Source organism: Equus asinus, chromosome 20 (assembly GCF_041296235.1).
Source record: "Equus asinus isolate D_3611 breed Donkey chromosome 20, EquAss-T2T_v2, whole genome shotgun sequence".
In the NCBI taxonomy this organism is placed as follows: Eukaryota; Metazoa; Chordata; class Mammalia; order Perissodactyla; family Equidae; genus Equus; species Equus asinus.
In genome coordinates this window covers 18448121-18474806 of record NC_091809.1, presented here as the reverse complement: position 1 = coordinate 18474806, position 26686 = coordinate 18448121, and the positions used below count along the sequence as shown (strand labels likewise).

Sequence of the window (26686 nt, the reverse complement as noted above, 5' to 3'; positions counted from 1 at the left end):
TTAGAAGAGTATAACCAGGAGCTTGGATCCCAGCTCAAATACACTGTAGCAGCATGGCCTTGGGCATCCACTCAACCATAGTTTCTTCATCCATAAAATGGGTGGCAGTAATCTGGGTCACAGGCATTGCTCTGAAGATTAAATCAAAGGATGAATGTTAAGAGCTTAGTGTCCGCCATGTGGCAAGTTCTCAATAAATTGTAAATATTTCTAATTCTCTAGAGGTGAAAATGATTAAAGATTTCTGGCTGGATAATCTGTGCTTAGCACATTGCCAGGCACCTAGGACATTCTCACCAGTGTTTAACCTTGTTGTTATTATTCTTCACCTTTGTCACTCCTTCCATGGAGAAGCCTGGTGCGTCCAGCCCATCCTCCTTAGTGCTGCTCTGTGATGCCCTTGTCCTTATTGGGTAGAAACCCACCCTCCCCTTCTCTGGGCTCTGAGATCCCTTAGCAGAGTCCTTAAAAATCCATTCATCCCCAACTCTATTGACTTACAGCAGGGTTTTTCACCTTGGCATTATTTGGGGACAGATAATTCTTTGTTGTGGGGAGCTGTCCTATATATTGTATGAAGTTTAGCAGCATCCCTGGCCTCTACCTACTATATGCCAGTAGCAATGCCCCATTCCTAGTCATGAAAAGCAAAAATAGCTGCACACATGGCCAAAGGTCCCGACGAGGCAGAATCACCCCTCTCTGAGAACCTCTGGCTTAGAGACAGGGTAACTGTGACCTGCATAGACTTTGACCGGCAATTCCTCTTACAGATGTTTACTCTGAAATTGCTTTAAGCTCAGACCCAGCATAAATTCTATGCATATCTCACTATTTCCACTTTTCCATACAGAAAACAGTGAATATTTACAACTTTCTGCCAACCTATAGGCAAGCAATACCCCCAATCACCAAGTATCCCAGCTGGTAGAACAGCTTTTACTGCAGATTCCTGTCCAGGGCTATTTAAGGGGCCAAATGAACCCGGTCTTGCTCTGTCCCCTCACATATCCTCACCCTGAAAGGAGCTGACGCCAACTGAGGGCTGACTGTGGAGCAGGCATCTGGCTAAGTGCCTTACATGCTTAATTCTAATCTTCAAGCTCTGGAGCTGGATGGTGGAGATCGTTGCACAACAATGTGAATACACTTAATGCCAAGAATCCTTGGGAAGCTTAAAATGGTAAATTTTATTATGCGTATTTTATCACAATAGAAAAAAACAGTGCCTGTAGGTATTTTATTTCCATGGGTTTTTTTGATGAGAAGACAGAGGTTCAGAGCAGCATAGTGACTTATCCAGCATTACCCAGCAAGGAAGTAACAGAGCCAAGATTTGAACAAAATAAGGATGTAAGTCCAAAGTACCTGTTTTGCACTTTGCATTCTACACTTTCCCCTCAAACACTGTAACAGACATTTCAGGGTGTGTTATACACACACACACACACACACACACACACACTCAATCTTGCCCCCAAACTCATCTTTCCTTCCAAGATGCCCTGATGGTCCCACTGTTATTGACATGTCTTTTAAAATATGCAAATCCCTGGGTTTTTGGAATCTCTAACCAGGAGTTCCTTGGTGGCTAGAGATTCTGGTTGTGGTCCCCTTGTATCATGAGCTTTTGACAAACTCTTTACCCCTAAGACCTCTTTTGGAAAAGATATGTCCACCCACCCAAGCTCCCCAGCCCCTGCCCTGCCAGTCAGACAGGCAGAGCTTGGGGGAGCTAGCCATGACTCACTCAAGTATGGGAGACACTGAGTGACCAGGGGAAAGATGCCAGCATTATTTGCCTTTTTGCTTCCAATAAAACTCTCATATATCTTCACGATGACCAGGCATGATCTGGACCCTTGTTCACCTTAATAATCAAATGAGAGTTTGCAGGACACTGTCATTTATATTATTTAATTTTCACAACCAGTTAGCACAGCTCAAGGAGCCAGAACAGAGCTCATTCAATAAATAGTTGTTGAATGAATACATTTTGCAAAGGAAACAATATTTGAGTTGAAACTAATGTTATTGACAAATGGGCTGAGAGAAGGTAAGTGGCTTACCTAAAGTCATACAGCTACAAAGAGGGAAGGCTAGAATTTGAATTCCTATCTTCCTGATTCCAAATCCTAAGAGCTCTCAAAACTGGATGCTCCTTCTTTCTTGAAGTTAATGCTCAGCTCTTCTGCCCAGCAGTTCATAACGGAGAACTCCCCCGTTCACTGTTGTGGATGGCCAGGCCTCAGAAGGTGAGCTGAAGGTGCCCGCAACCCATGCCAGATGGGTTGTTCTGGTACCAGCCCCATGACCAAAGTCAGATGCCCATGCCTGGCTGCTTCCAACAGCTTTTATGGAAGGTCAGTATGGGTTGACCTTCAATATGGATTGAACATCAATATAGTTGACTTCCTGCTGTCTAGAGGCCTAACTTTCTTGGGTTCATAGAAATGAAGGCAAAGGGAAAGAATAAGCATTCAGTCTAACAAGACATCTGCCTGCATGTCAGCAAATATCAAGGAGGTAGACAAGAGTCCATAGTTCCATCTAAATACCAGTATAGACTCAACCCAGAGTGTTTGTGGAAAACAAAATCAGCAGTTATTTCGATCCATCCTGCCACTAATGTCTAGTCTCCAAATTATGCATGGACCCCCAAGATCCATACAAGGCTGGGCTCCAAGTTCTTGACCCCACTTACCAGGCTCTGTGTATAGAATGAGGGACCCTTCTCAACACCCCATGAGCGTGTCAACGCACCTCACTCCAAGACAGCCTCACATAAAACCTCCCTGGATTCCAGCAGCCTGGGCTTAACCGGTACTGCCTCTGTCTATGCAGAGATAGACGTCTTCATCCGGGGATGGAAGCTCCAGGGAGAGCCATTGCCTCAGAAACCCCTCCGGGACTCCCTTTCTGCTGGAGAAAAAATTGGTTGCAGTGAGAGCCCAGATCCCTTGATATTTGGATTGTCCCTAAAGGATTGTGGAACAATATTTACTCATTTCTCAACCACAGGAAGGCAGCATTGATGAGGATAATTGAATGTGACAAATATCCAAGTCTTTTGTTTGAATCTCATTTGGAGGAGGAGATAAAGGAACCCATTACTGAAAATGCACATCCTTGCTCAAAAACAAAAACAGTTCTGATATCCAGGAGATTTCTTCTGAGTTAAATAATGAGGCAATGACGGTGATGGAGCAGCTAGGAGGCAGCTTCCCTGGGTTGAGATGTGTCTTCCTCTAAACTCTATTCTTGAGGGCCCTCTAAGACTCAGGAGATGCAGTGGTCTAGAGACAGATGGTTGTAGTACCCATGAGATTCTTGTGTGCCCATGACCAGAGCCAGGGGAAAGAGCAGAGACAGGAAAGCCAAGCTACCCTCAACAGGGATGCCCATGTCAGGAAGCAACAGGCAAGGCCAAGGCAGAGTGAATTACCAAGAGTGCTGCTCAAACCAAAGCTGAGTCAGACAGCTGGCAGCAAGGTGTAACCAAGAGAGAAGCAGGAATAAGTGACGTGTTAAGGACGTGATATATAGTGGTAACTATCAGCAAATTCCTTGTACCATGCTACTACTCTTCACTCCCAAGCCCATGGCGGACATTAGGAATTGATTTCATTGCTTTCTGCCTCTGAGCTTGGATGGAGCTTCTCAGCTCAGCACACCATACAGCCAGACCTGACAAACTGGCATTGAAATTTGTCACAAGATCTTCTTTCCAAGAAGATTCTAGACCAGTACTCAAATCAGCTGTGACAATCTGCATGGAGATAAGGAGCTTGCACCAGAAAGTTATTCCACACATGGCTTCCTTCATTGAGAACGTCTTGTTCTGGAGGAAATGTCAGTTAAACTAAAGCTTAGTGATGCTGGTGCTTTACAGTCTGTTTCAAGGTCCTTTTCTCATCAATGGCCAATAAGAGTTCATGGACCACATTTTGAGTAAGACTACTATAGACCATGAGTTCCTGGACAGCAACGGTCCTGCTATTATTCATTTCTATAAAACTGGTACCCAAGGCACATGGACACATCGATGTTTATTGAACAGGGAGGGCTGGAACATACAGGAATTTGTAAGGAGAAATCAAGATATTTAGAAGTGGGCAATGAGTCCTGGATCTTCAACACCTAGCATGTTGACTTGTATCACTTGTATCGGGTGGATGTGTGGATGGATGGATGGATGGATGGATGGATGGGTGGGTGGGTGGATGGATGGATGAATGGGTGGGCGAATGGGTAGATGGAAGAGTGTATAAACGTATTGGAACAAGCCATGATTAAAATTATTTGTGGTTGAGCCATGTTGTTCTAAAGAACAGGGGAAGCGAAAAAGAAGGCAAAGAAATTGTTAGTAGTCTAGACGAGTTCCTCAACTATTAATCCTTTGCATACAACCTTCATATTTTTGGCCATTTCCATGTGCCATCACACTAACATTTTCTCAAGATGTATCTCCTGCTGAATGTCAGTTGTCCATTCCCGAAAAGGGGATGCACATAAAACTGTCAGTTGGAGTCCAATATCCCGTTATTTTACATAGAAAGAGTTGTATGTTACATCACCTCTAAACTCTCAACCAGTTTCCTGAAATATAGCTAAAACCAGTGAAAGACTTATGTATCAGTAACAAGCTATCATATTAGGATCTAAATCCTTAAAATATTGCTTCCTGTTAACTGTAAAATGAACAGAATTGTTAACAGTTTGCTTGGTATGAAGTCATATTTCTCTTCCATTGCTTCCTTTTCTAAGATATTCTTCACTCTCTCAACTTTGGGGGGACTCATTGCACAACATTAACCTTTGCTTTTGGCCAAGATGTAGAAAGTTCCTGAGGAAACAAGTTCAGGACTAGCATGCGACAGCAGAGAATGACTCACATCCAGTGTGACGTTGGGATCACTTCTCAGCACCAGCAATATTTGAGACACACTCTCCTTTGTTATCACTTGGGACACTTTGGATAGACTGTTTTGCTTAAAATCTTGTATTTCCCTTGATGTCAATATCAACTTTTCCTGTGTAACCATGGGCCAGAAAACATTGAGAAACACACACATTTATGAAGTTTGGGTATTAATACCAAGAGACTTTGCATTCTACTGGGAAAAGTTTAAACAGGGAGATAGAGATACTCTGTGGAATAAACATGTTTTTCTTTAATCACTCACTTTAAGTTGTTTTTTTAGAAGTGACTTAATTTCCTCTCTTATACTGACAAGTTATCACCTCATGCCTTTGGAAGACACAAGCCTAAAACAATGGAAATGCTGAAAAAAATAACACCAAGTCTTTTCTCAGGTTTTCTAACTTTTTACTTGAAAATTTTTTAACCTGCAGAAAAGTTGAAGGAACAACCGTGTACCCTGAACTAATTGTTATTCTTTTGCCATATGGGCTTTACTGCTTTATGTGCACATACACATGCAAATACACACACTTTCACACAACATCAAATTCACAAATTCTTGTGACACGTGAAATTCACATAACATAAAATTAACCACTGTAAAGTGTACAATTCCGTGGCATTTAGGATATTCACAAAGTTGTGCAATTGTCACCTTTATCTAGTTCCAGAACATTTCCATCACCACAAAGGAGAATTCACACTCATTGAGCAGCAACGCCCCCCCCCCAATTACCCATCCCCCAGCCTCTGGCAGCCACCAATCTGCTGTCTGTATCCACAGATTTACCTATTCTGGATACTTCATATAAATAGAATCATACAGTATGTGACCTCTTGTGTCTGGATTCGTTTACCTATCCTAATGTTTTAGAGGTTCACCCATGTTGTAGCATTGTTGTAGGCTGAATTACATTCCCTCAAAATTCATATGTTGAAATCCTAAGCCCCCAGCACCTCAGAACATGACTCTATTTAGAGATAGGGTCTTTAAAGAGGTCATTAAGTTAAAATGAGGTCCTTATAGTGGGTTTTAATCCGATATGACTTATGACCTTATAGGAAGAGATTAATGTCAACAAAATGGTAGAATGGGAATCTCTAGACTTTTTCCCCACATGGACATAGTGATTCAACAATACATGGATCAATTGCCTTTGTGAAATCCAGAGACCAGTTGAGAGGCTCCTGCAGCCCCATTGAGCATGAGACCAGCTGCATCAAAGCCAGTAGGAAAATACACGGCACCATCTCGCCATAATCCCTCCCCCACCACAGCACCGCACAGTGAGGAGGAAGCCCCAAGCTCTTGGCTTCTTCCTGTGGAAGGAAGGAGAGCACTGGACCCAACACCCAATATTCTAGCATTTTGAGGGGCTGCCTGAGGGACTGGCTTCTGTATGAGAGATTCTTCTTTGGGAATCAACTAGTCCAAAAAAAGAAAAAAAAATTCTACCACTAAGGAAACCCAAGGAAACAGCCCAGCCAGGTCACCCTAAGCAGAAACCAAAGTAAACAGGCGAACACATGTGCACAGAGTTTACAATCAATTTTTTACCCAATTAACCACAAAATGTCTCATACAAGGGACAGAGACCACAACAGTCATTTTGAAAATAAAAGCATTTTGGAGGAAACAGACTCTGAGTGAAGAAGAAATTTAAAAGAAACTCTTAGTAATATCAGAGATAGAACTGAATAGAATTCAGAGATATAACTACAATGATGAAATCCATGACACAAAACATTTTTTCTTTCATTTAAATCACAAAAAGATATGTTAGACTTTTTTAATGATAGGAGAAATGAAAAACTCACCAGAAGGGTTGAAATATAAATTTTAGGAAAACATCACAAAAGAGCAAAGAGAAAAATAGGAGAGGTGATAAATAGATCAGAGAATCAACCCAGACGGCCCAACATAAAAACAGTAGGCATTTCGGAAGTATAGAAATAAGAGAGAAAAAAACAGAAAACTTCAAAGTGCAAGGAAGTTTTCCAGAACGGAAGCTGTGAACTTCAAGGTTGAATATTTCTCAGCAGAATAAACAAAAAGAATCCTATAAGCTTCCAGAGAGATAAAAAAGTTTTCATACAATACTCAAAAATGAGAATGCCCTTGATCTTTTCACCAAGAATGCCAAATACTGGAAGGAATGGAGTGCTCTCTTCAAACTGCCCAGGGAAAATTAATTCCAACCTAGGACTCTACAGCTGGTCAAATAACCATTTAAGTATGAGAATAGAATAAAGACATTTTTAGACCTGATGGAATTTTCAAAAAGTCTGCCTCCATCAACTCTTTCCCTGGGAGCATGAGCGCCACCTAAATGGGGTGTACACCTAAAGAGAAAATATAGATCCTGGGAAGCACAGGACTCAAACACAAATGGAATCCCTGGGATGATGGCGAAGGGAGATCCTAGGATCATGGCTGTCAGCTCGTTCAGCTGGTAGCAGATCAGAAGGCTCCCATTGAGATTTCCTCAAGAAAACTAAACTGATAGAAAACTTGGTGCATTTGAAAGTTTTGAGAGGAGATTTACATAAATATGGAGAGTCTGGGATTCCAAAAAGAAAAGAGATAGTCTCTCACCAATACACCTGCCCAAAGCTCACCTGCTGATACCATCAACACTTGCATACATGTCTGTGCGAGGACACACGCGGGTGTGGAACTGGTTCCATCATATCTGAAGAGCCTGCCTCACCAAAAACACACACTGCTGTAAACTGAAGGTGGAAAGATGATGCAAAATATCCAGATATCTGCTATGCAGGCTGGAAAAACAGGCCCTAACGTTGCACAGTGCTATGCGTCCTGTTTGCACAAGACAAAGGTGAGAGACACGTGTCTTCTGCTGCTTCTTTCCCCACCTCGCTCTGAAGGCCACTGAGCCAGGGCTGTGACCAGACCCACCATCTCTCCACATCTCACAATGACTCCTGATGATGCCTCCCTGGAGTGTGTCACCCTCTGGTTAGCCCACCAGCACTCTTGACCCAAGAATTGATGAGTTAATTGTCAAGAGACAGAGGGTGCAGGGGAAGCCTCTTTCAGCTTTCCCTTTCAACTGCAGAGAAAATTAATTGCAGTGGGAATCATGTGCCCTACATCTAAGATTTGTCCCAGCAGAGCAGGAGAAAACAATTATGCTCAGTTCTTCATTAACCACCAGAATGGAGAAGGGAGTATTTGCACGGATGACTGAAAAATGCCAGACCATCGAACAGCACTGAGAGTTCCCACTAAGAAGAATGAGAGGAGAGGTCGGTTTTAAAATATAGGGTCATTATTATCCAGGGATGGTGAGGCCAACAGGTCAGGAGAAGATGGCCATCAAAAAGACAGTTTGTTTCTCACAGTTCCCAAGAGGAGGGGCCACACCATGTCACGGGGGCCACATGAGGACGCACCAGGGTCCATCAGAGGCAGAGAGAGAGAGGGGAAAATGTGGGCAACAGCCTTTATTGTGGTCCCCTCAGGAAACAGTGGGAGAGGCAGGGTAAGCAGGCTTAGGATTGCTAGTTTGCACAATTTTCACAGGCTCTGGGGCACAGGGGCTGTCCCTGGTTGTCTGGTACCCGGCCCTGGGGTGACTGAGGAGGTGGACAGTGGCCCTGAGGATAAGAGCTCCGTGAAGGAGATGGTTGGGCTGTGGGCTCTGGATTGGTTGGTTTGCACATGAAAGGCGCACTCACAGGCAAACTGCTTGCTGCCTCTAGGAATTAGCTAGCCCTGGGAGGGGCAGTCTCCCCAAGCAAGTCCCCAAGATGTCAAAGCATCGAAAAGACAGAATAAAAAGACGTGGTTAACACAACATTCCTGTGTGTTCTCCAGGGCTGATCGCAAGACTGCTCAAGGAATCTGCGGTTCTCAGCACCAAATACACGGTAGACTGACCTGTGAGCTTTTAAAAATAGGGTGCTCAAGCCACACCCCAGGTCAAGTGGATCAGCATCTCTGGGGAGTGGGAGCCTCCAAACTAAAGAATGGATGGAGCTGCTCATTTCAGCAGGGCTTGGAGGTGCCGTGTCCCAGAAAACCTGGCATGGCCCCGTGTAAAAACACCCCAAACTCAGCGGCACAATTCTCTCTGGGGAGGGATCCACAGAGGGCTCCCAGATGTCCATGATGTTTTTGTCACTCATGTTGGGTTGTGGATACACACAGGTGGTTGAGATTCCCTCTGTGTGTGTGTGTGTGTGTGTGTGTGTGTGTGTGTGTGCGTGTGTACAGTTGATCGTCACTATTCGCAAAGCCTATATTGGAGAATTCATCGACTTGCTAAAATTTACTTGCAGTCCCAAAACCAATTCTGGTGGGACTTCCTAGGTCATTCACAGACATGCACAGAGCCACGAACAATTTGAATTACCCGCATGCTGCTTCCCGGCTGATGTCACACTAGGCAACTTTCCACCTCCTGGTTTCAGCTCTCACACCATGAACGTGCCATCTTCACGGTCTATTTAGTGCTGTGTGTTTCACACTTTTGTGCTTTCTGTTGGTGGTTTCACTGTTTGAATTGGCTCCCAGGCATAGTGCTCAAATGCCGTCTAATGCTCTTAAGCTCAAGGAGGCTGTGATGTGACTTACAGAGAAAATGCACGTGTTAGATAAGCTTCATTCTGGAATGAGCTGTAGGCTCTGATTTCAACGTTAAAGGATCAGTAAAACATATTAAATGAGGTGTTTTTAAGCAGAAACACACATAACACAAAGTTATGTATTGATTGGTTGATGAAAACATTGTAACTGAAGGCTTACAGCTTCCTAACCCTGCATTGCCCCAAGAAGCAATAATTCGCTGCTCATGGTGACATTACAGAACATAACTACCGCAGTAAATTAAGAGAATCGACCCCTGATTACTTGAGCGTTCTTGCCTTAAACCTTCAAGGACGAATAGCAATGCTGTATTACTCATGGCTTTTTATTCTGCGTTTTTACAGCTTTATTGAGATATAATTGACATAAAATGCTATGTAAGTTGAAGGTGTACAATGTGTTGAACTGATGCACTGATATATTGCAAAATGATGACCACCATAGCGCCAGCCAATGCCTCCTCCATGTCACAGGTTTCTTTTCTGTGGTGAGAAAATTTAAGATTTACTCTCTTAGCAACTTTCAAGTATACAATACAGGAGTGCTAACTATAGTCACCATGCTGTGCCTGAGGTCCCCAGAACTTGTTCACCTTCTAACTGGAAGTTTGTACCCTTTGACCAACATCTCCCCATTTCTCCCACCCCCAGTCCCTGGTAACCACCATTCTACTCTCTGTGTCTAGGAGTTCAGCTTTTTTAGATTCCACATATAAGTGAGATCCCACAGGATTTGTCTTGTCTGACTTATTTCACTTAGCATAATTCCCTAAAGTTTCATCCATGTTGTTGCAAATGCCCCTTATTTTTCATGGCTGAGTAATATTCCACTGCATACATGCCACATCTTCTTTATCCATCCATCAACAGACGCTTAGGTTGCTTCCATATCTTGTCTGCTGTGATTTATTCTGTATTTTTGATGCTCTGTGTGTGTGTGTAATCTTTGTAAGCCTGAAATGCTTTGTCATTTAAAATTTTTGAAGTTAAAAATAGTATTTTAGAAATAAAATAACTCAACCCTGTAGTTCCAGCTTACTGTGAGTTTTCTTTTCATCGCCAAGATTTCTGCAAGGCTGCAAAGCTTCTCAAAGAGGAACAGGATCAGCATCACCTGGAAGCTTGTTAAAAATGCAGATTCTCAGGCCCTACCTGGACCTGCTGAATCAGAATATCTGGGCAGGGCCAGAACTCTGTGTTTTAACAAGTCCTCCTGCAGATTCTCATACGCTTTAAGCACAAGAACCTGCTGGTCGGAGACAACTGCCTCACAACCCCAGACTCACTGTGCATCTTTCTGATGATCAGAGGGGATTAAGAATTTAGGAATTTTGAAGACCCAGATGAGTGTATCTCCATTCACTGCACACTAAATTCTCCTGGGAGCTTTTAAAATTCATCGATGCTTGCTCTCCAGATGCAGAGATTCTGACTCAATCAGTCTGGGGTGCGGCCAGGACATGGAGATTTTTTTTAAGTTCGCCTGGTGATGCTAATTTGCAGCCAAGGTTGAGGACTCCTGGACCAACAGAATAAAGGATTTAGCAGAAGGAAAGGAAAAGAAGCTGGTGGTCTTGGGTGCCCCCTGCTGGTGGGAAGCTGTACATACAGTCTTCTGGAGACCTCAGAAGTTGGTGGAAATGCCAGCCCACGTGGGCTTCGGACCAGTCCACTGCACATCTCTGAAGTCCGGTTGACGTGTGCCCAAGAAATGCCCTCTCAACAGAAATGCCTATTTAAATCCCTAATTCCAGTTCAAAGCTATTACTTGGATGTTTCCAGTTATCATTAGCTCACACACATACCCCCCACCCCACAACGCACAGACCACACTACTTGTAAGCTATGTAACAAACCCTCATATTACACTTACTATGTGCCATCCATGGACCGACCCCTTCATAAATAACTGCCGTTTGAAGTCAGTACTATTATTATTTACTGTTTGCTAATGGGTAAACTGAGGCACAGAGAGGGTAGTCGTTTGTCTCAACTATTAAGTGGAGGAGCCGGGGTTTAAGCCACAGCAGCTGGCTCCAAATCTGTGGTCTTAACCACATCGTCACATTGCTGTCTCTAGTCATGATGCTCTCTGCCCTGTGCACTGTGATATCACATAATCTAGCGTCTGTTACATGCCAGACACAATATCCCCTTTCTACCCAAGAGGAAACTGAGGCTCAGGGGGCCCCAGCCTGAACTTCCACTGTTTGGGATGGATCTTAGACCTCACAGTTTCCCAGACCCACAGTCAGGCACTGCAGTATCTCAGAGATCTGGGTTCAAATCCCGCTCCCGCCCCATTCCAGCTGTGTGACTTTGGGCAAGTCACTTCTCCTCTCTGAGCCTCTATTTCCCCATCAGAAAAAATGGACGTGGTACCCATTTCTAAGTCATAAAGATGCCCCATTCCACGCTGTCATCGAACACCCCTTTCACTTGCCATGAGGAGTCTTTAAAGGGGAAAATATGTGTATTATTATCTTAAGTGGCTGTGATCTAAATTCACAAAAATACTCCTTTAAGGAGTCAAAGGTCCATCCTGCAGATGTGTTCAGTAAGGCGGAGTGATGGGAGACACTTCCCCACCCACACACAGCTGTATCACTATCGGCACCAACGGCTGGGAACTGAACTCAGTCTATTCAGTTCTTTCTGGAATAATCCATCTGAACTAAACCTGTCCTTCTGATGTGCTGATGCTCAAAGCTCTATTACAACCTCATAATCACTAGGATAGCTATAACTTTTTCAAAAACCAGAAAATAACAAGTTTGATGAAGACATGGAGTAAGTGAAATCTTCTACATGGCTGGTGGGAATGTAAAATGGTGTTGCCACTATGGAAAGCAGTATGATGGGCCCCCCAAAAATTAGAAATAAGAGTACCATACCATCCAGCAATCCGACTCCTGGGTACACACCCAAGAGAATTGAGAGCAGGGTCCCAAAGAGACATTTGTACACCCATGTTCACAGCAGCATTACTCACAATAGCCAAGAGATGGAAGCAACACCAGTTTCCATTGATGGGTGAATGGGTTAACACAAAATGGTATTTACTTATAGTGGAATATTAATCAGCCTTAAAAAGGAAGGCAATTCTGACGCACACTACAACATGGATGAACCTGGAGGACATCATGCTCAGTGAAATAAGCCAGTCACTAAAAGACAAATACTGTGTGATTCCACTTACGAGAGGCCCCCAGAGGAGTCAAATTCATAGAGACAGAAAGTAGGGTGCTGAGTGCCAGGGCTGGGAGGAGTCCTTGTTTAATAGCTTTTTCAGTTTCGTGAAATGAAATGTTTCAGTGCTTGGGTGCACAGCAATGTGAATGTGCTTAACATTACTGGACAGTACACTTATCAGTGGCTAAGATGGTAAATTTCATGTTTATTTTACCACGATTAAGCTCTTCTTTAATTTTTTTAAAAAGTGTGATATCAGTAAACCCTCCAAAAGATAAAGAAAACAAATATCTGATTACATTGTCACTATAGCTATTTTTTTTAAACATGAGGGAGAAAACCATTCCAGGCAAAATGCTTATTCTTATTCTCTAGGCAAAAATATTGGAAAACAGAAAGGCTGTGCACCAAAGCATCAATCAGGTCTCCTCTGAGCAGGAGCATTGGAAGGTCAGAGGCAGAGTCCTTTCTTCTTTGCTTTATGTACGTTTTAAGAGGTGAGGTCATGGGTGGCTTCACTTTCTCATGTTGTGTATTTCAGCCTTTCTAGAATTAAAAAGGAAAATTGAAAACCGACTTTGAAAGTGATGGAGAGACCCTTCAGCTGTTCAGAGAACAAAGGATAAGCAATATGGCTTCTACACCCTGGACCATTCACGCATGTGTTTCATCTCTTTTTTAGGAACGTCCCACAAGACTGGAGACGAGATAAAATAACACTGTTTGTGCCTAGTCACAGACTTTCTATGGGACCTATTATTTTCCATTTAATTACATGCATAACATTCTGTCGGGAGCCGGTCTCCAGGCTTAGCTACCACTGCAGTGTGACAAGGTCTGGCAGTGGAGTGAGAATGTGCAAGCGGCTTCTCAATGGAAATTAGGGAAAGTGCACAATATCTATATGCACTATGCTCTTGCATCTATTTTTCCTTTTCTGGAATTGCTGGGGGGTGATGAGAAGTTCTGCTGGTCAGCTTCCTCCTTCCTCCCCTCATAAAGTAGGTCAGAGGAACATTGGTTGGCCTCCCGTAAGAGGAACCTGGCCAAATCAGGAAATTTTTATAGGAGGAAAATGGTCTATGCTCCCCTGAACTGTAGGAAGACACAAACGGCAGCCAGGTACATATAGGGGCCCTCATACGAAGAGACATAGACCTACTTTAAGTCCAGAGGACTTGATGTGAAAACATCATGAAACTTTGGTCAGAGTTAATTGGGACTATGATGAAGATTGGGTCCCCCATAAGTGGAAAGGAAACAGAAGAATTACACCTGAGGATACAACATATTGAGATAGTATGAATGCACGGTGAGGAGATCCTAGAACATGGAATCCATATACAATGAAACATCTGTGTAGGCTGTATTGCAGAGACCCAGAAAGGGCACATACGGCCACAGAAGGCCCATGGTGGAATTGGTGGAAAGAAGGGGGGCAATGCAAACCTTACTGCCAAACACGTTCCTGACCCTTGAAAGACAAGCAAACAAGTCCAACCTTTAAAGTTCACTTTATTAATAGTTATGCCAGCTATATTTGACATGTATATTCAGTTGTTTGCAAGACATCTTATACTTTCCTTTGTATACCATACTCTGCGCCCTTGAAACCACTTGTTACTTACCCCACAGACAATTTATTGCTTGCCGGACATGCAATGTCTAGATAATGTCTAAGTGCTAAAGATTAGCTGCTGAGATAATATCACCTAATTGAACCTTATGTAACCTGGACCCTTTATAAGAAAAGCGGATGCTCATATTAAATAGACTTGGAAACCTCACTCCTTGTCTCACTGCATATCTCTCTCGCCGACTCCGTCCATCCCTTCGGGAGACCCTGGACTCAGCTGGGGCTGGATCCTGGCAACATTCCATTATTGAAAAACCATTGCAGATATTTTCGTGTTAAAAATATGAAGCAGAAAGAGAAAGGGGAGAGAAATCTTATTGCACGGGCTTAGACACACTTTCAGATCTGAAGCCATCCCATGTTCCAGGGCCCTAAGACAAGGATGGCTTGGCCCTCCCTGCCACATATTCCATAAAAGATCACTAAATTTTTGGTATGATATTGAATTACTAAACACACTATCCCAATAACGATTGAAATTCTTGTTGAAAACAATGACATAAGTTTTATTAAGTTCCAAATTTCCCTTAGGTGACACACAAGTCCTGGAGATGGGTTTTATTCTCCCCTTGGCAATAAGGAACACAAGGAGAGAATGCATGAGATTGACACACACTCCACATATAGGGGATGAAAGACTCAGGACTCAGACGCTGATCCCTTTATCTGTGCACCAGGGCTCTGTGTTCGCCACCACAGCTGATGAATGGTTCTCTTTTCAAACCTACTTTGGCCTCAGAGCTAAAATTGAGGTCAAAGAATTGATTTCTCCTCTGCGGGTTAGTGAGCTTCCCTGTGAATATGAGAGTGAGCCACTGGTTATAGGGGACATCATGGCACAGAAATTGTGGTTTATAGGGTTTTCTATGAATAGTCATGCATTTCACAATTCAGTTTGCAAGTCTGAGATTGAAAATATTTGCTATAGAAGATGAAAATTTCATGTGTACTAAATATTAAATATGTATTAAATACAGATTAAATATATTTAAATGTATTAACTACATATTCAAAATATATTAATCTAAAATAATAGATGGAATAAAATGATGTCCCTCCCTCAGCTGATGCATCAGTTAAAATATCTGAAGTACATGTGAATACCTCACGCAGAGATTTAAACACTATGTTATGTAAACAAGGACATTTTGAGGGTAACATGTGTAGCATACGGTTTAGATAAGCATTTCAGGAAACTGCTTATGCATACATAAATCAATTATCGAAACACTGACAGGAAAATGCACCACCAAATTCATGACTCTGGTTGCTTTGGGGGTCAGGTATGCAGAGGAATAGTATTATGCGAAGATACTGCGAAAACTCAAATTTTATCAGTAATATTCTTCATATAGAGAGATTCTAATTAAATCGCTTCTAGGCTAAAATGAGGGCATCAGTATACATGAAAAAAATCCACAGATAAATATATTGATTTACTAGGAATGAGAAGCACGAGTCTAAGCAATTTAAATAATTTTTTAAAACTTTCTTACAACAATTTTATAAACTAGGTTCAATTTTCCCCCTATTTACAGTTGAGAAACCTGACCAGAGTTGTTTACCTTACTATCTTTACTTTTCTCCTTTGCAATTTTTCCTGATTAAACCATAGTGTGACTTGCCAAAATAATGAACCTGAGTTGCCTTCAGGTAGCCGAAGTAAGAGAATTGCAATCCTTGGATCACTAAGAATTAAGAGGAAAATTTGTTAACAAGGCATAAAAAGGGTGGGTCTTAAATATGGCTTGAATGTCTCTCCTGGCTCTAAACTCCTTAACCGTAAATAAGAGGGTTTACAATCACAAAAACAATCAATCAGTATTGCCAGGTACAACAGAGTGAAAAAAAAAAAGGTAAATAGTGGTCTCACACACCACTATTTGGGGTTGATGCAAACAATTTTATACAAAATTAAAAATTCAAGAGGTTTTCTCAAAATTTCGTTATTGTCTCATCATTCACAGGTGCATTGAACACTAATGTCATCATTGTGGTCAGCAGAGCTGTATGATTATATAGAGTTAGCCAATCTACATTTTATCAAATGTCGAGGTTTATGAAAGCCAAGGATAAGAGTTACATATTAAATGACTTTTAAAAGATGACCCACATATTTGAATGAGCACTTATTTCCAGGAAGAAGTGAAGTGAGAAAACCAAATAATGATGAAAACCCATGAAGGTAACTAGTACTTAAAAATGTTTTCTGAATATGTACACTCAAATTTCATTTCAAATCCAGCTAACATGATCTGGCACTTATAGAATGTTTATAACAGTTGTCAAAAAAGGGAATTTCTAGTGTTGCCTACAAATAAAATATATTAGACTGCTTCTTAATTTCCTTCAATTAGAATCATTTTATTTTCTTCAATGAGCAAGGATATTTCTTCTCTATGTTTTGTCTTAAAAGAATTTTGCCTCTATTTTACTGTGATCATGTTATTTGTAATGTTCTTCCTCATTTAACATCCTTTGGTCAAGCGTCTCTAATTTGGTGTGGATAGAAAGCGATGAGTAATACAGAAAAGTAATGAAAGAAGAGTACTATGGAGATTGAGTTTATCCCAATTGAGAAATATTGCTGAGTGTACTGGGGGTGCATGGTCTTCAAGTGTGAATACTTTACTAGTGAAAAGCATAAATCCAAAAATATAGACACAGTCATAGTTGCCATTTTTCTTGTTTCCTTTCATCCAACACTTCTTTTCTTTAATCAAAAGGTGCCCAAGCTACATAGAACAACAAAACCTAACACATGTCTCAGAATTCCTCCTCATGGGACTCTCGGATGATCTGGAACTACAATCTGTTTTCTTTGGGCTCTTCCTGTCCATGTACCTGGTCACCATGCTTGGGAATCTGCTAATCATCCTGACTGTCAGATCTGACTCCCACCTCCACACCCCCATGTATTTCTCTCCAACCTGTCCTTGGCTGACATTGGTTACACTTCCACCACCATCCCCAAGATGACTGTGGACATCCAAATTCACAGGAGAGTCATCTCCTATGTGGGCTGCCTGACACAGATGTCTTTTTTTTTATCCTTTTTGGATGTATGGATTGTATGCTCCTCACTGTGATGGCATACGAGCAGTTTGCAGCCATCTGTCACCCACTCCACTATCCAGTCATCACAAACTCACACCTCTGTGGCTTCTTAGTTTTGGCGCCTTTTTTTATCAGCATATTGGAATCCCAGCCACACAATTTGATTGTGTTACAACTTACCTACTTCAAGGATGCGGAAATTTCTAATTTCTTTTATGATCCTTCTCAACTGCTCAACCTTGCCTGTTCTGATACCTCCACCAATGACGTAGTCATGTGTTTTGTTGGTGCCACCTCTGGTTTTCTCCCTATCTCAGGGATCCTTTTTTCTTACTATAAAATTGTTCCCTCCATTCTCAGAGTCCCATCAACAGCTGGGAAGTACAAAGCCTTCTCCACCTGTAGCTCTCACCTGTCAGTTGTTTGCTTATTTTATGGAACAGGCCTGGGGGTTTACCTCAGTTCTGCTGTTTCACATTCCCCAAAGAAGGGTGTAATAGCCTTAGTGGTGTACTTGTAAATATCTATGCACGCAACATAGGAGCACCTAAATATATAAAGTAATTATTAAAAGATCTGAAAGGAGAAATAAACAGCAATACCATAATAGCAGGGGACTTTAACATTCCACTTACAGCAATGGCTAGCTCATCCAAACAGAAGATCAAGAAGGAAACACTGGCCTTAAACAACACTTTAGACCAGATGGAGTTAGTAGATATATACATAACATTCCATCCAAAAACCGTAGAATACACATGCTTTTCAAATGCACATGGAACATTCTTCAGGATTGATCACATATTAGGCCACAAAACAAGCCTCAATAAAGTTAAGAAGATTGAAATAATACCAAGCATCTTTTCTGACCATAATGGTATGAAACTAGAAATTAACTACAGGAAGAAAAGCCACAAATATGTGGAGACTAAACAAAATGCTACTGAACAATGACTGGGTCACTGAAGAAATCGAAGGGGAAATCAAAAAAATACCTGGAGACAAACGAAAATGTAAATACGACATGCCAAAATTTATGGGATGCAGCAAAAGTGGTTCTAAGAGAGAAATTTATAGCAATACAGGCCTACCTCAACAATTAACGAGAAAAAAATAATAAATGTTGGAGAGGATGTGGAGAAAAGAGAATCCTTATACACTGCCGGTGGGAGTACAAACTGGTGTAGCCACTATGGAAAACACTATGGCGATTCCTCAAAAAATACCATATGATCCAGCTGTTCCAATACAGGGTATTTATCCAAAGAACATGAAACCAACAATCCAAAGAGATTTATGCATCCCTATGTTCATTACAGCATTACTCACAATAGCCAAGACATGGAAGCAAGCCAAGAGCCCTTCTAAGGATGAATGGATAAAGACAATGGGGTATATACATACAATGGAAATGGGCCATAAAAAAAGATAAAACTTCCCATTTGCAACAACATAGATGGACCTTGAGGGTATAATGTCAAGCGAACGGAAACCACTCCAGACACTTCCACCCTCGTTCCTCACTTCTCTGCTTTCCCACCTCTCATTTATTTCTACACTTGTGCCTTCACTGAACTTCACTATCCGGAAGGGCAGTTGGTTGGGGCCAAATCGTACTTCCCTAACCAAACTCACATGGCCCTGGACATCCGGGCTGAAGATCCTGAGCACCCAGTGCAGTAAAGGTCAAGCCCAAAGGTCAAGTCCTTCCCTGGACACTATTGACTAGGTTCTCCTCCTCCCTGCCCTCCACCCATCGGCTGGTCCCCCTTCTCCCCCTCCAGTGCAGGCCGAGTCTCACCCCACCTTCAAGGGCCTGAGCTACAAAATGTTTGTCACAACTGAAAGTGGCCCAGAAGCACCTCTGCCCACTACCAGCTCCCCTGCGTCCCTGTCACAGAGATTTTCATCATCAGCACTGTTCTCCACCAAAAGGAACCAGGGCTCCACGCAGGGCACTGACCCCTGGGGGACGAAAAGTCAAGTTGGCTCCAGAATGTCCCATTGTTGCCAGAAAGCAACACTAACCATTGTGAGAGTTTGCTCTCTGCAATACTTAAGGAGTTTAAAGCATTTAAGGAAAGCTAAATGGTAAAAGGAGTTTGGTTAAATTTACAATCAAAATTTCAAATTTTGAGAAATAAATTTTGATTTATGAGATGTATATGAAGTATGGGAAAATGTTGCTTGTTCAATGCTTAAAGGAGTGATAACTGTCGGATGAATTCACAAGAACTGACCAATAAATCGAGCCCCATCTTCTCTCCACATGGGACCCTCTCAGCCATGACTGGAACCAACAGCTCTAAGCTTTCCACACTGTCCTCTCTCACTGATCCAGACCTGGGTCTCCTGCTCCAACTGTGAGTCTCAAATGCCGTCACGCTCCACCGGACCAAGACCCAAGTGGGCGTCTTGTCGCCCCTTCTACCCACCTCCCTGCGGCCTCTGCTCTCTCACCATCTTCTCCAGGGCTTAGGGCACCAGGCTTCTCTCTCTCTCTCTCTTTCTATCCCAAAGCCTTATGCATTCCTTTGTCTGCATTTTCACTCGTTAGCTCATAAATATTTGGGGACCTCAACAATGTTCCAAGCACTGTGCTGGGGACCGAGGATATGCCACAAACAATGGAGCCAACTGTAACCTGCAGGGTGGTGAGGGCAGCTGGGGAGTGGAGAGCAGCCGAGAGAGGGGATCAGAGGGAAGAGCAGGCAGCCCAGGCCAAGACTCCACCAGGCAGGCAGAGCTGCAGCAGCCAGGAAAGCAGAGGGAGCCGGGCCCGAGAGGCTGGGGACGGCCACTGCAGGTGCCTTCAGTTTCAGATGGGGCTGTGTGGAGCCCAGAAACATCTGTCTGAGGACTGCCCACTGGTTTTGGCCACGCAGGGAACGCAGCATCAGTGTGACAGTATGAGGACAGAGGCTGAAGTGGGCTGGGGAAGGTGAAGAATGATGCTAGCGTGCATAGCCAACTCTTTCAGGAACCAGGGCTCTGCTGAGGGGAGAGTAGGACAGGTGGAGTGGAGGACCATGATGTTAATGGATGTTTGTTTTGTTTTGAAGATGAGAGAGACATGAACATGTGTAAATGATGAAGGGAAGAAATGGTAATCATAGTAACAACAGAGAGGACACTTACTAGTATGAGCCACTGTTCTATGTGTCTTACACAAATTAACCCATGCTACCCCCTTTTACAGATGGGGAAACTGAGGCACCAGGTGGCTAGGTAACATACCAAAGATCTCCCTGTTGCTATGTTGTGGAGCTGTGATTTAAGTTTATGCTGTGGAGCTGTGATTTAAGTTTAAGGTCCAGTGCCCTTGCTATATCAACTACTAAGTGGCCCCAGCAGACATTGTTGTCAGGCATGGAGGTAGGAAGGAAATGAAATCGAGGTGTGTGAAGAACACCTGAAATGGGTTCTGCAGGATATGGGAAAGAGGGCCTGCTGAAAAGAGAAGATCACACTTAGGTTTCTTAAGGCTGGAGATCCTGGATTGGGAGAGCCTCATTCTGAGCCGTGGAGGGAGGGCAGGCCTATGGCCTGACCTGGGGCTGAAGAAGTACAGGATATGGGAAGGGACAGTGCTGCCCAAGAGAGGCTGAAATGATGGACTGAGGCTGGAGAGAGAAGACAGGCAGACCACAGGGGGCTGACGAGTAAGGGCTGAGCAGAGGAGTCCCAGGGGAGCTGGGAACGAAATATGGGTGGGGTGGAGTGCCTGAGTGGTGACTAGAAGGATGGGAGGTGTGGGGACAGAGGGCTCCTCTGTCCTTTCAGCTGTCTCATTGCCTCCAGCCCTGCCCTCATCAATGTGGCCCACTACAGTCTTCCTAAAACAGCTCTGAGTCAAGTCATCATCCTGCTGAAGGAAACCCACGGCCAAGATGTTCACTTTTACCATTTCAACTCAACATTCTACCAGAGGTCCAAGACACTGCAGTAAGAAAAGAAAAAAGAGTAAAGCCATGCATGTTGGAAAGGAAGAAATGAAACTGCCCTTACTCTCAGATACATGATTTTCCACATAGGATCAACAAAAAAGTGAGTCTAGCAAAACTGCAAGATCCAAGTCCAATATATAAAATTCCATTGTATTTTCTTATAATAATAAACAAATGGAAAGGAAATTTTAAAAAATTTATAATAGCACAAAATACCATGAAGTACTTAGAAAAAATCTAACACAGTGTATGCAAGATCCATATACTGAAAACTACAAAACACTAATGAAAGAAATCAGGAACAACATAAAGAATCGGAGAGGTATCCCACGTTCATGGATTCAAAACTCAATATTCTTAAAATGTCAAATTTCCAAATTGGTCTATAGGTTCAATGAAATCCAAATGAAAATCTCAGCAAACATTTTTGTAGAAATTCACAAGCTGATAATAAAATATATATGGAAAATCAAAGGAATTAGGATACCCAGAAGAACTTTGAAAAAAAAACAAAAAAGACGGAGATCTCATATTGCGTGATTTCAAGACTTAATAGAAAGCTACTGAGGAAGACAGTGTGACACTGGCAAAAGAACAGAGTTCAGAAATACTCCCATACCTGTATAGTCAATTGATTTTTGACAAATGTTCAAAGGCAACCCAATGGAAAAAGGATTTTTTTTAAACAAATGGTGTTAGCACAACTCATACGCAAAAAAACATAAATCTTGACCCATACCTTGCATCAGATACAAAATTTAACCCACAATGAATCAGAGGCCTGAACAGGAAATCTAAAACTATAGAACTTCTAGAAGAAAACATATGAAAAAAATATTTGTGGCCTTGGGTTAGGCAAAGATTGCTTAATTACAACACCAGAAAAACAATCCATAAAAGAAAAACTGATATGGCACTTCACCAAATTTAAAACTTCTGATCTTTGACAAACACTGTAAAGGAAATGGGATAATAAGCAAAAGTCTGGGGAAAATATTTGCAAAACACATATCTGAATCCAGAATATACACAGAACTCTTAAAACTCAATAAGAAGAAAACAACACAATTTTCTGGAATGGTCAAAAGATTGGAACAGACATAAAATCACAGATATACAGACGGTAAATAAGAAGATGAAAAGATGCTCACCATCATTAGTCATTAGGAAGATGCAAATTAAAACCACAATGAGATACACCAAACATTTGTTAGACTAGCTAAGATGGGAAAACAAAAAACAAAAAAAACCTGACAGTGCCAAATGACAGTGAGGATGCAGAAGCAACCAGAATTCTCATATATTGCTTGTGGGAATGCAAAATGGTACAGGCATTTTGGAAGACAATTTGGCAGTTGCTTACAAAGTTAAACATTCAGTTACCATATAACCCAGCAATGCCTCTCTTAATGTTATTTACCCAAAAAGAAGGGAAAACTTTATGTTCATGGGCCTGCACACAAATGTTTATGGCTGCTTTTTTACAATCACCAAAAACTGGAAAGAACCCAAATGTCCTTCAACTGACAAATGGATAAACAAGCTGTGGTATATCCATATGATGGAATAGTACAAAGCAAAAAAAAAAAAAAAAGTAAATTTTACTGCATGTAAAAAAAAAAAAAAAAAAAAAAATCCTGCCACGGTTCCCAGGTTTCCAGGCATGAAAACTAAATTCTCCACCTGACTTTCTGGGCCTTTTCAATCTGGCCAATGCCAAGCTGGCCATTTGATTTCCCATCCACTTTCTGTTACAACTGTCTCCAATTACAACTGTCTCCTCACCGTCCTCTCAACAGCCTGCAGACTCTGGGTCTTCCCCGCCTTTTTGCAAACTGTGCCCCTCACCTGCAATGCCCTCCCCTCTGCCCTCTGCCCTCTGCCCACCCAAAACCCTCTCCACTGGCGGTTCTCTCTGACCTCTCTGTTCCTCCTGAGTTCGTGCTGCACAGCGTAGGGCAGGCCCTCTCTCAGTGTTCATGGGCGTCTGGCGGGGGTTATTCTGACTTCAGGTTCCCTATCAACACAAGCGCAGGATGGAGCCTCACTCACCTCACCGCCCAGCGCCCAAAATCATGCACCTGCGGCTTGGCACACAGTAGACGTGCAACCTGAGCTGAATCTGGGTCTGAAGGGCAACGAAGCACCTTCGACAGAAGTGAAGCGTGACAACCAGTGTGCCGCAGAAACAGCGGAAAGTGCAGACAGAGGTCCGGGAGGGGCAAGGTGACCGCCCACAGCCCCGTGTCGTGGCGCCCCCCGGGCCCGCTTACCTTGCCCTCGTGGGAGCGCTGGGCCGCGCTCACCGACCTGACCTTGATTAGCAGCAGCACGAAGTGAAGCAGCAGGAAGCCGGCGGCGGGTATGGCCGCTAGGATGCCGCCCACGAGCTAAGAACAGCGCCGCCAACCGTCCTCCGGGGCCCCGCCCCTCACCCAGACTCCGCCCCAACGGCCGCGCCCACGAGCAGAGGGTCTACCCGCTCCCTGCGCTCCAGCCCCAGGTAAACCTCAGCACATCCTGCTGTCCAGGCCCCCGGGCTGCCTCCATCCAAGACCCTGCTAGATCCTAAACTCTCCCCCTGAGCCTCCTAGCCCCTTCCATCCCCCCGACCCTACCACCATCAACTCCTCCCAGACTGGGTCTCCCGGAGGCTTCTCTCTTGAACCCCGCCCACCACTCGCCTCGCCCCCGTGACCCAGCCCATTGTTGTCCCCACCCTGCCCACCTCTCCCCAAGGGGGCTCCGCAGCCTGATTGATACACGATGATCTTGTCCGTGGTGAATGGCAGGTGAATCGTGCGCACCAGGAAGATCAGGCAGGTGACCAGCATGGCGTCCGAGTACAGGCATAGCGACTGGACCAGCAGCATGAAGACGCGGAAATTGCTGTGACCGATGCAATTATTGACCCACTTGCAGTGGTGGTCAAATTCCTGGGTGAGAGGGAGAGTGGGCGCCGTCGAGGACCCGACCTCTGGCTTAGCCTCCATCGCCCCTAAACCTGAGCCTTACCCTAGACCCCTAGGCCATCAGCCCCTGGTCTCCAGCACTGTCTCCCTTCCCCCAGAGAAACTAAGCTAAAAAGTCCCTATCGCTGGCATTTCTGTGGTTAGAGCACTTTAGGGCTCTGTAGCTCAAGGTCACCTGTCAAGAGGCCTCTAGAGACAAGACATGCCTGGCCTTCTGTGGCACCTCAGCAGGACTTCTGTTTTCTCTTCCACTGAATGAGAGTAATAATGACACCCCTAACCCCCCAGCCTCCAAGGGTTGTAAGAAGCAGATAAGACAGCACATTTGCAAACCTTGGCAGGCTCTGCACACAAGGGAAACAAACTCTCAGAACCCAGGAGATTGTCTGGCCTGAACCCAAGAGAGGACAGGCAAATCTCCCTAGGCCAGGCCTACAGTCAGCCAGAGGGCCCTTGAGCATCTAATGTCAGCGAGCCCTGGGGTGGGACAAGGGTTTCTTTCCCCTCCCTGGCCTGACTAGGCCAAGCATAGACATGGATGCACCTGTGCCTTTCAGCACCTGGGCAGGCAGGGGCCAGCCTCCCAGGACAGATGCAGGCACAGAGGCAGTGACCTGAATGAGTGACCAAGAGTGGCTGGGAGTTACTGCCACCCTTGGCCTTTAGCAGTGGTTTCAAGCCTGCCACTGCCCACCCCCCCACCCCCCGTGGAAGTGGGCCTCCTGGTCCCAACCAGGTGCTGGGGGGGTGGGCGGGGACAGGTGGTCAGATGAGAGGGGCGCTCACCTCCACACAAATGTTGCACCAGCTGATGTGGTAGGTCCGGAGTGGGCGGAGGAAGCAGCACTTTGGGCACCACTGCAGGAGGAAGGCCCTGTGGTTCACCCACACCACAGGCGCCATCATGGGGCCCAGTTCGTTGGAGCCTGGCATGGGAAGAGGACTGGGCAGCAACAGCAGCCCTCCCATCACTCTGCTGCTGGTGGGGGTGGGGGGCAGCCCCGCCGCATCACAGGGCTCCAGGAAGGGTGGGGAGGAGGTGGGCAGGGGAATCCCTGGTCCCCACTCAGTGGACTGACCACACTCAGAGAGGCTGGCAGTCCACAGGAAGGTAGTTTCCAGCCAGAGGAGCTCTGTGAGGACACAGGCCTTTGAAACTGGGATTGATGCTTTAAGGAGTGCATGCAGTGGGAAGGTAGAAGAGAACTGAGTGGTTGCCAAGAGCTGGCTTCTCTCCCTGGTCTGCCCCGAGCTTCCCCCACCAAGGCAAATGGAAACCTCCAGAATGCTGTTTTTCCACATCCTGGTGGCTTGGGAAATGAAGCGCCAGAAGCAGGGCCCAAGCAAATGAGGTTGTGGGGGGAAAGGGTCATGAGGCCCAAGGATGGGAGATGGGGGAGCACGTTAGGAATCATCCTTGCAGCCAGGAGCCTGTAGGCTGCTACCTACTTCTCCCAGGGAGCTGAGAGCTCACCTTGATGCAAGATGCCAGGGTCTGACAAGTGGAGGGAAAGGAGACTGCAGAAGGTGAGGACGAAGAGGGGGCCTGTGAAAATGGGATAGACCCACTCCCCGTTCTGGGCCAGCCATCTGCAACTGAGACCAGAGCAGGACTCAGCCCTGATCTTGGGGTCCCAGAGCTCCCCCTAGGACTCAGTCCACCTGGTCAGGACTCACAGACCTTAAAGTCTGCTCTAAATATCCAGCCTAGTGACAGATCCTCAGAGGCTCCACCCAATACTACCCGCCACCACCAGCTGCCAAAGGCGCCAAGCACTCTGTGCCTCAGTGCCTTTGCACCTTCGAGTCCCTCTACCTAGAATATCCTCCATTCCCTGACCCCTCTTCTGCACTTCCCCTGCTCCATACCGTGATCTTTGTTCCCTTCCATCTGTCTGTCAGAAACCTGCCGGCTTGTGTGGGAGACTCACGGGAATGCAAAGCAGAGGCCACTGACAACGAGCAGCAGCACTACACGGAAGGCAGTGAACAGGCTTGGGAGCATCCAAGGAAGTGGGCCCTGAGGCCTGCCATCCTCTGAGAGTGGCATGGCTGGGCCCCCTCTGCCTACAGGCACCCTCCCCGATCCTGGCTGCAGGAGCCCTGTGTCCACAGCAACCGCTGAAGCCACAGGAAGTGCTGAAGCCACAGCCCAGGGTGGAAGGCAGAAGTCTCACTGTGATATCACAGAGGCTGAGGAGAATGTGGGCTCAGGGCTCTGAAGCCTGTGATCAGCCCTTCCACCAGCCACCCCTGCCAGCCCCTCTTGTGCTGGGGACTGAGAGGTCCTGTCCCGCCATGTTGGCTTCCAGACCTCATGAGAGTAGAGAAGCACGTGGGGAGAAGG

At 44.6% G+C, this 26686-nt stretch overlaps 1 protein-coding gene and 1 pseudogene across 1 annotated transcript; one reads left to right on the top strand and one right to left on the bottom strand.

Annotated features, from left to right (window-relative positions):
- Positions 1-665: 665 nt before the first annotated feature.
- Positions 666-17940, top strand: LOC106831111 (putative gustatory receptor clone PTE01; annotated as a pseudogene).
- A 5475-nt stretch (positions 17941-23415) lies between these two features.
- On the bottom strand, positions 23416-26389 carry LOC139041181 (palmitoyltransferase ZDHHC19-like). Its single transcript, XM_070491468.1, has 5 exons — positions 26271-26389; positions 25814-25935; positions 25126-25265; positions 24133-24303; positions 23416-23757 (listed from the first exon to the last, which is right to left on the bottom strand). The coding sequence occupies exons 1-5, from the start codon at positions 26387-26389 to the stop codon at positions 23416-23418; spliced, it is 894 nt and encodes a 297-aa protein (XP_070347569.1).
- Between the last annotated feature and the right edge of the window lie 297 nt (positions 26390-26686).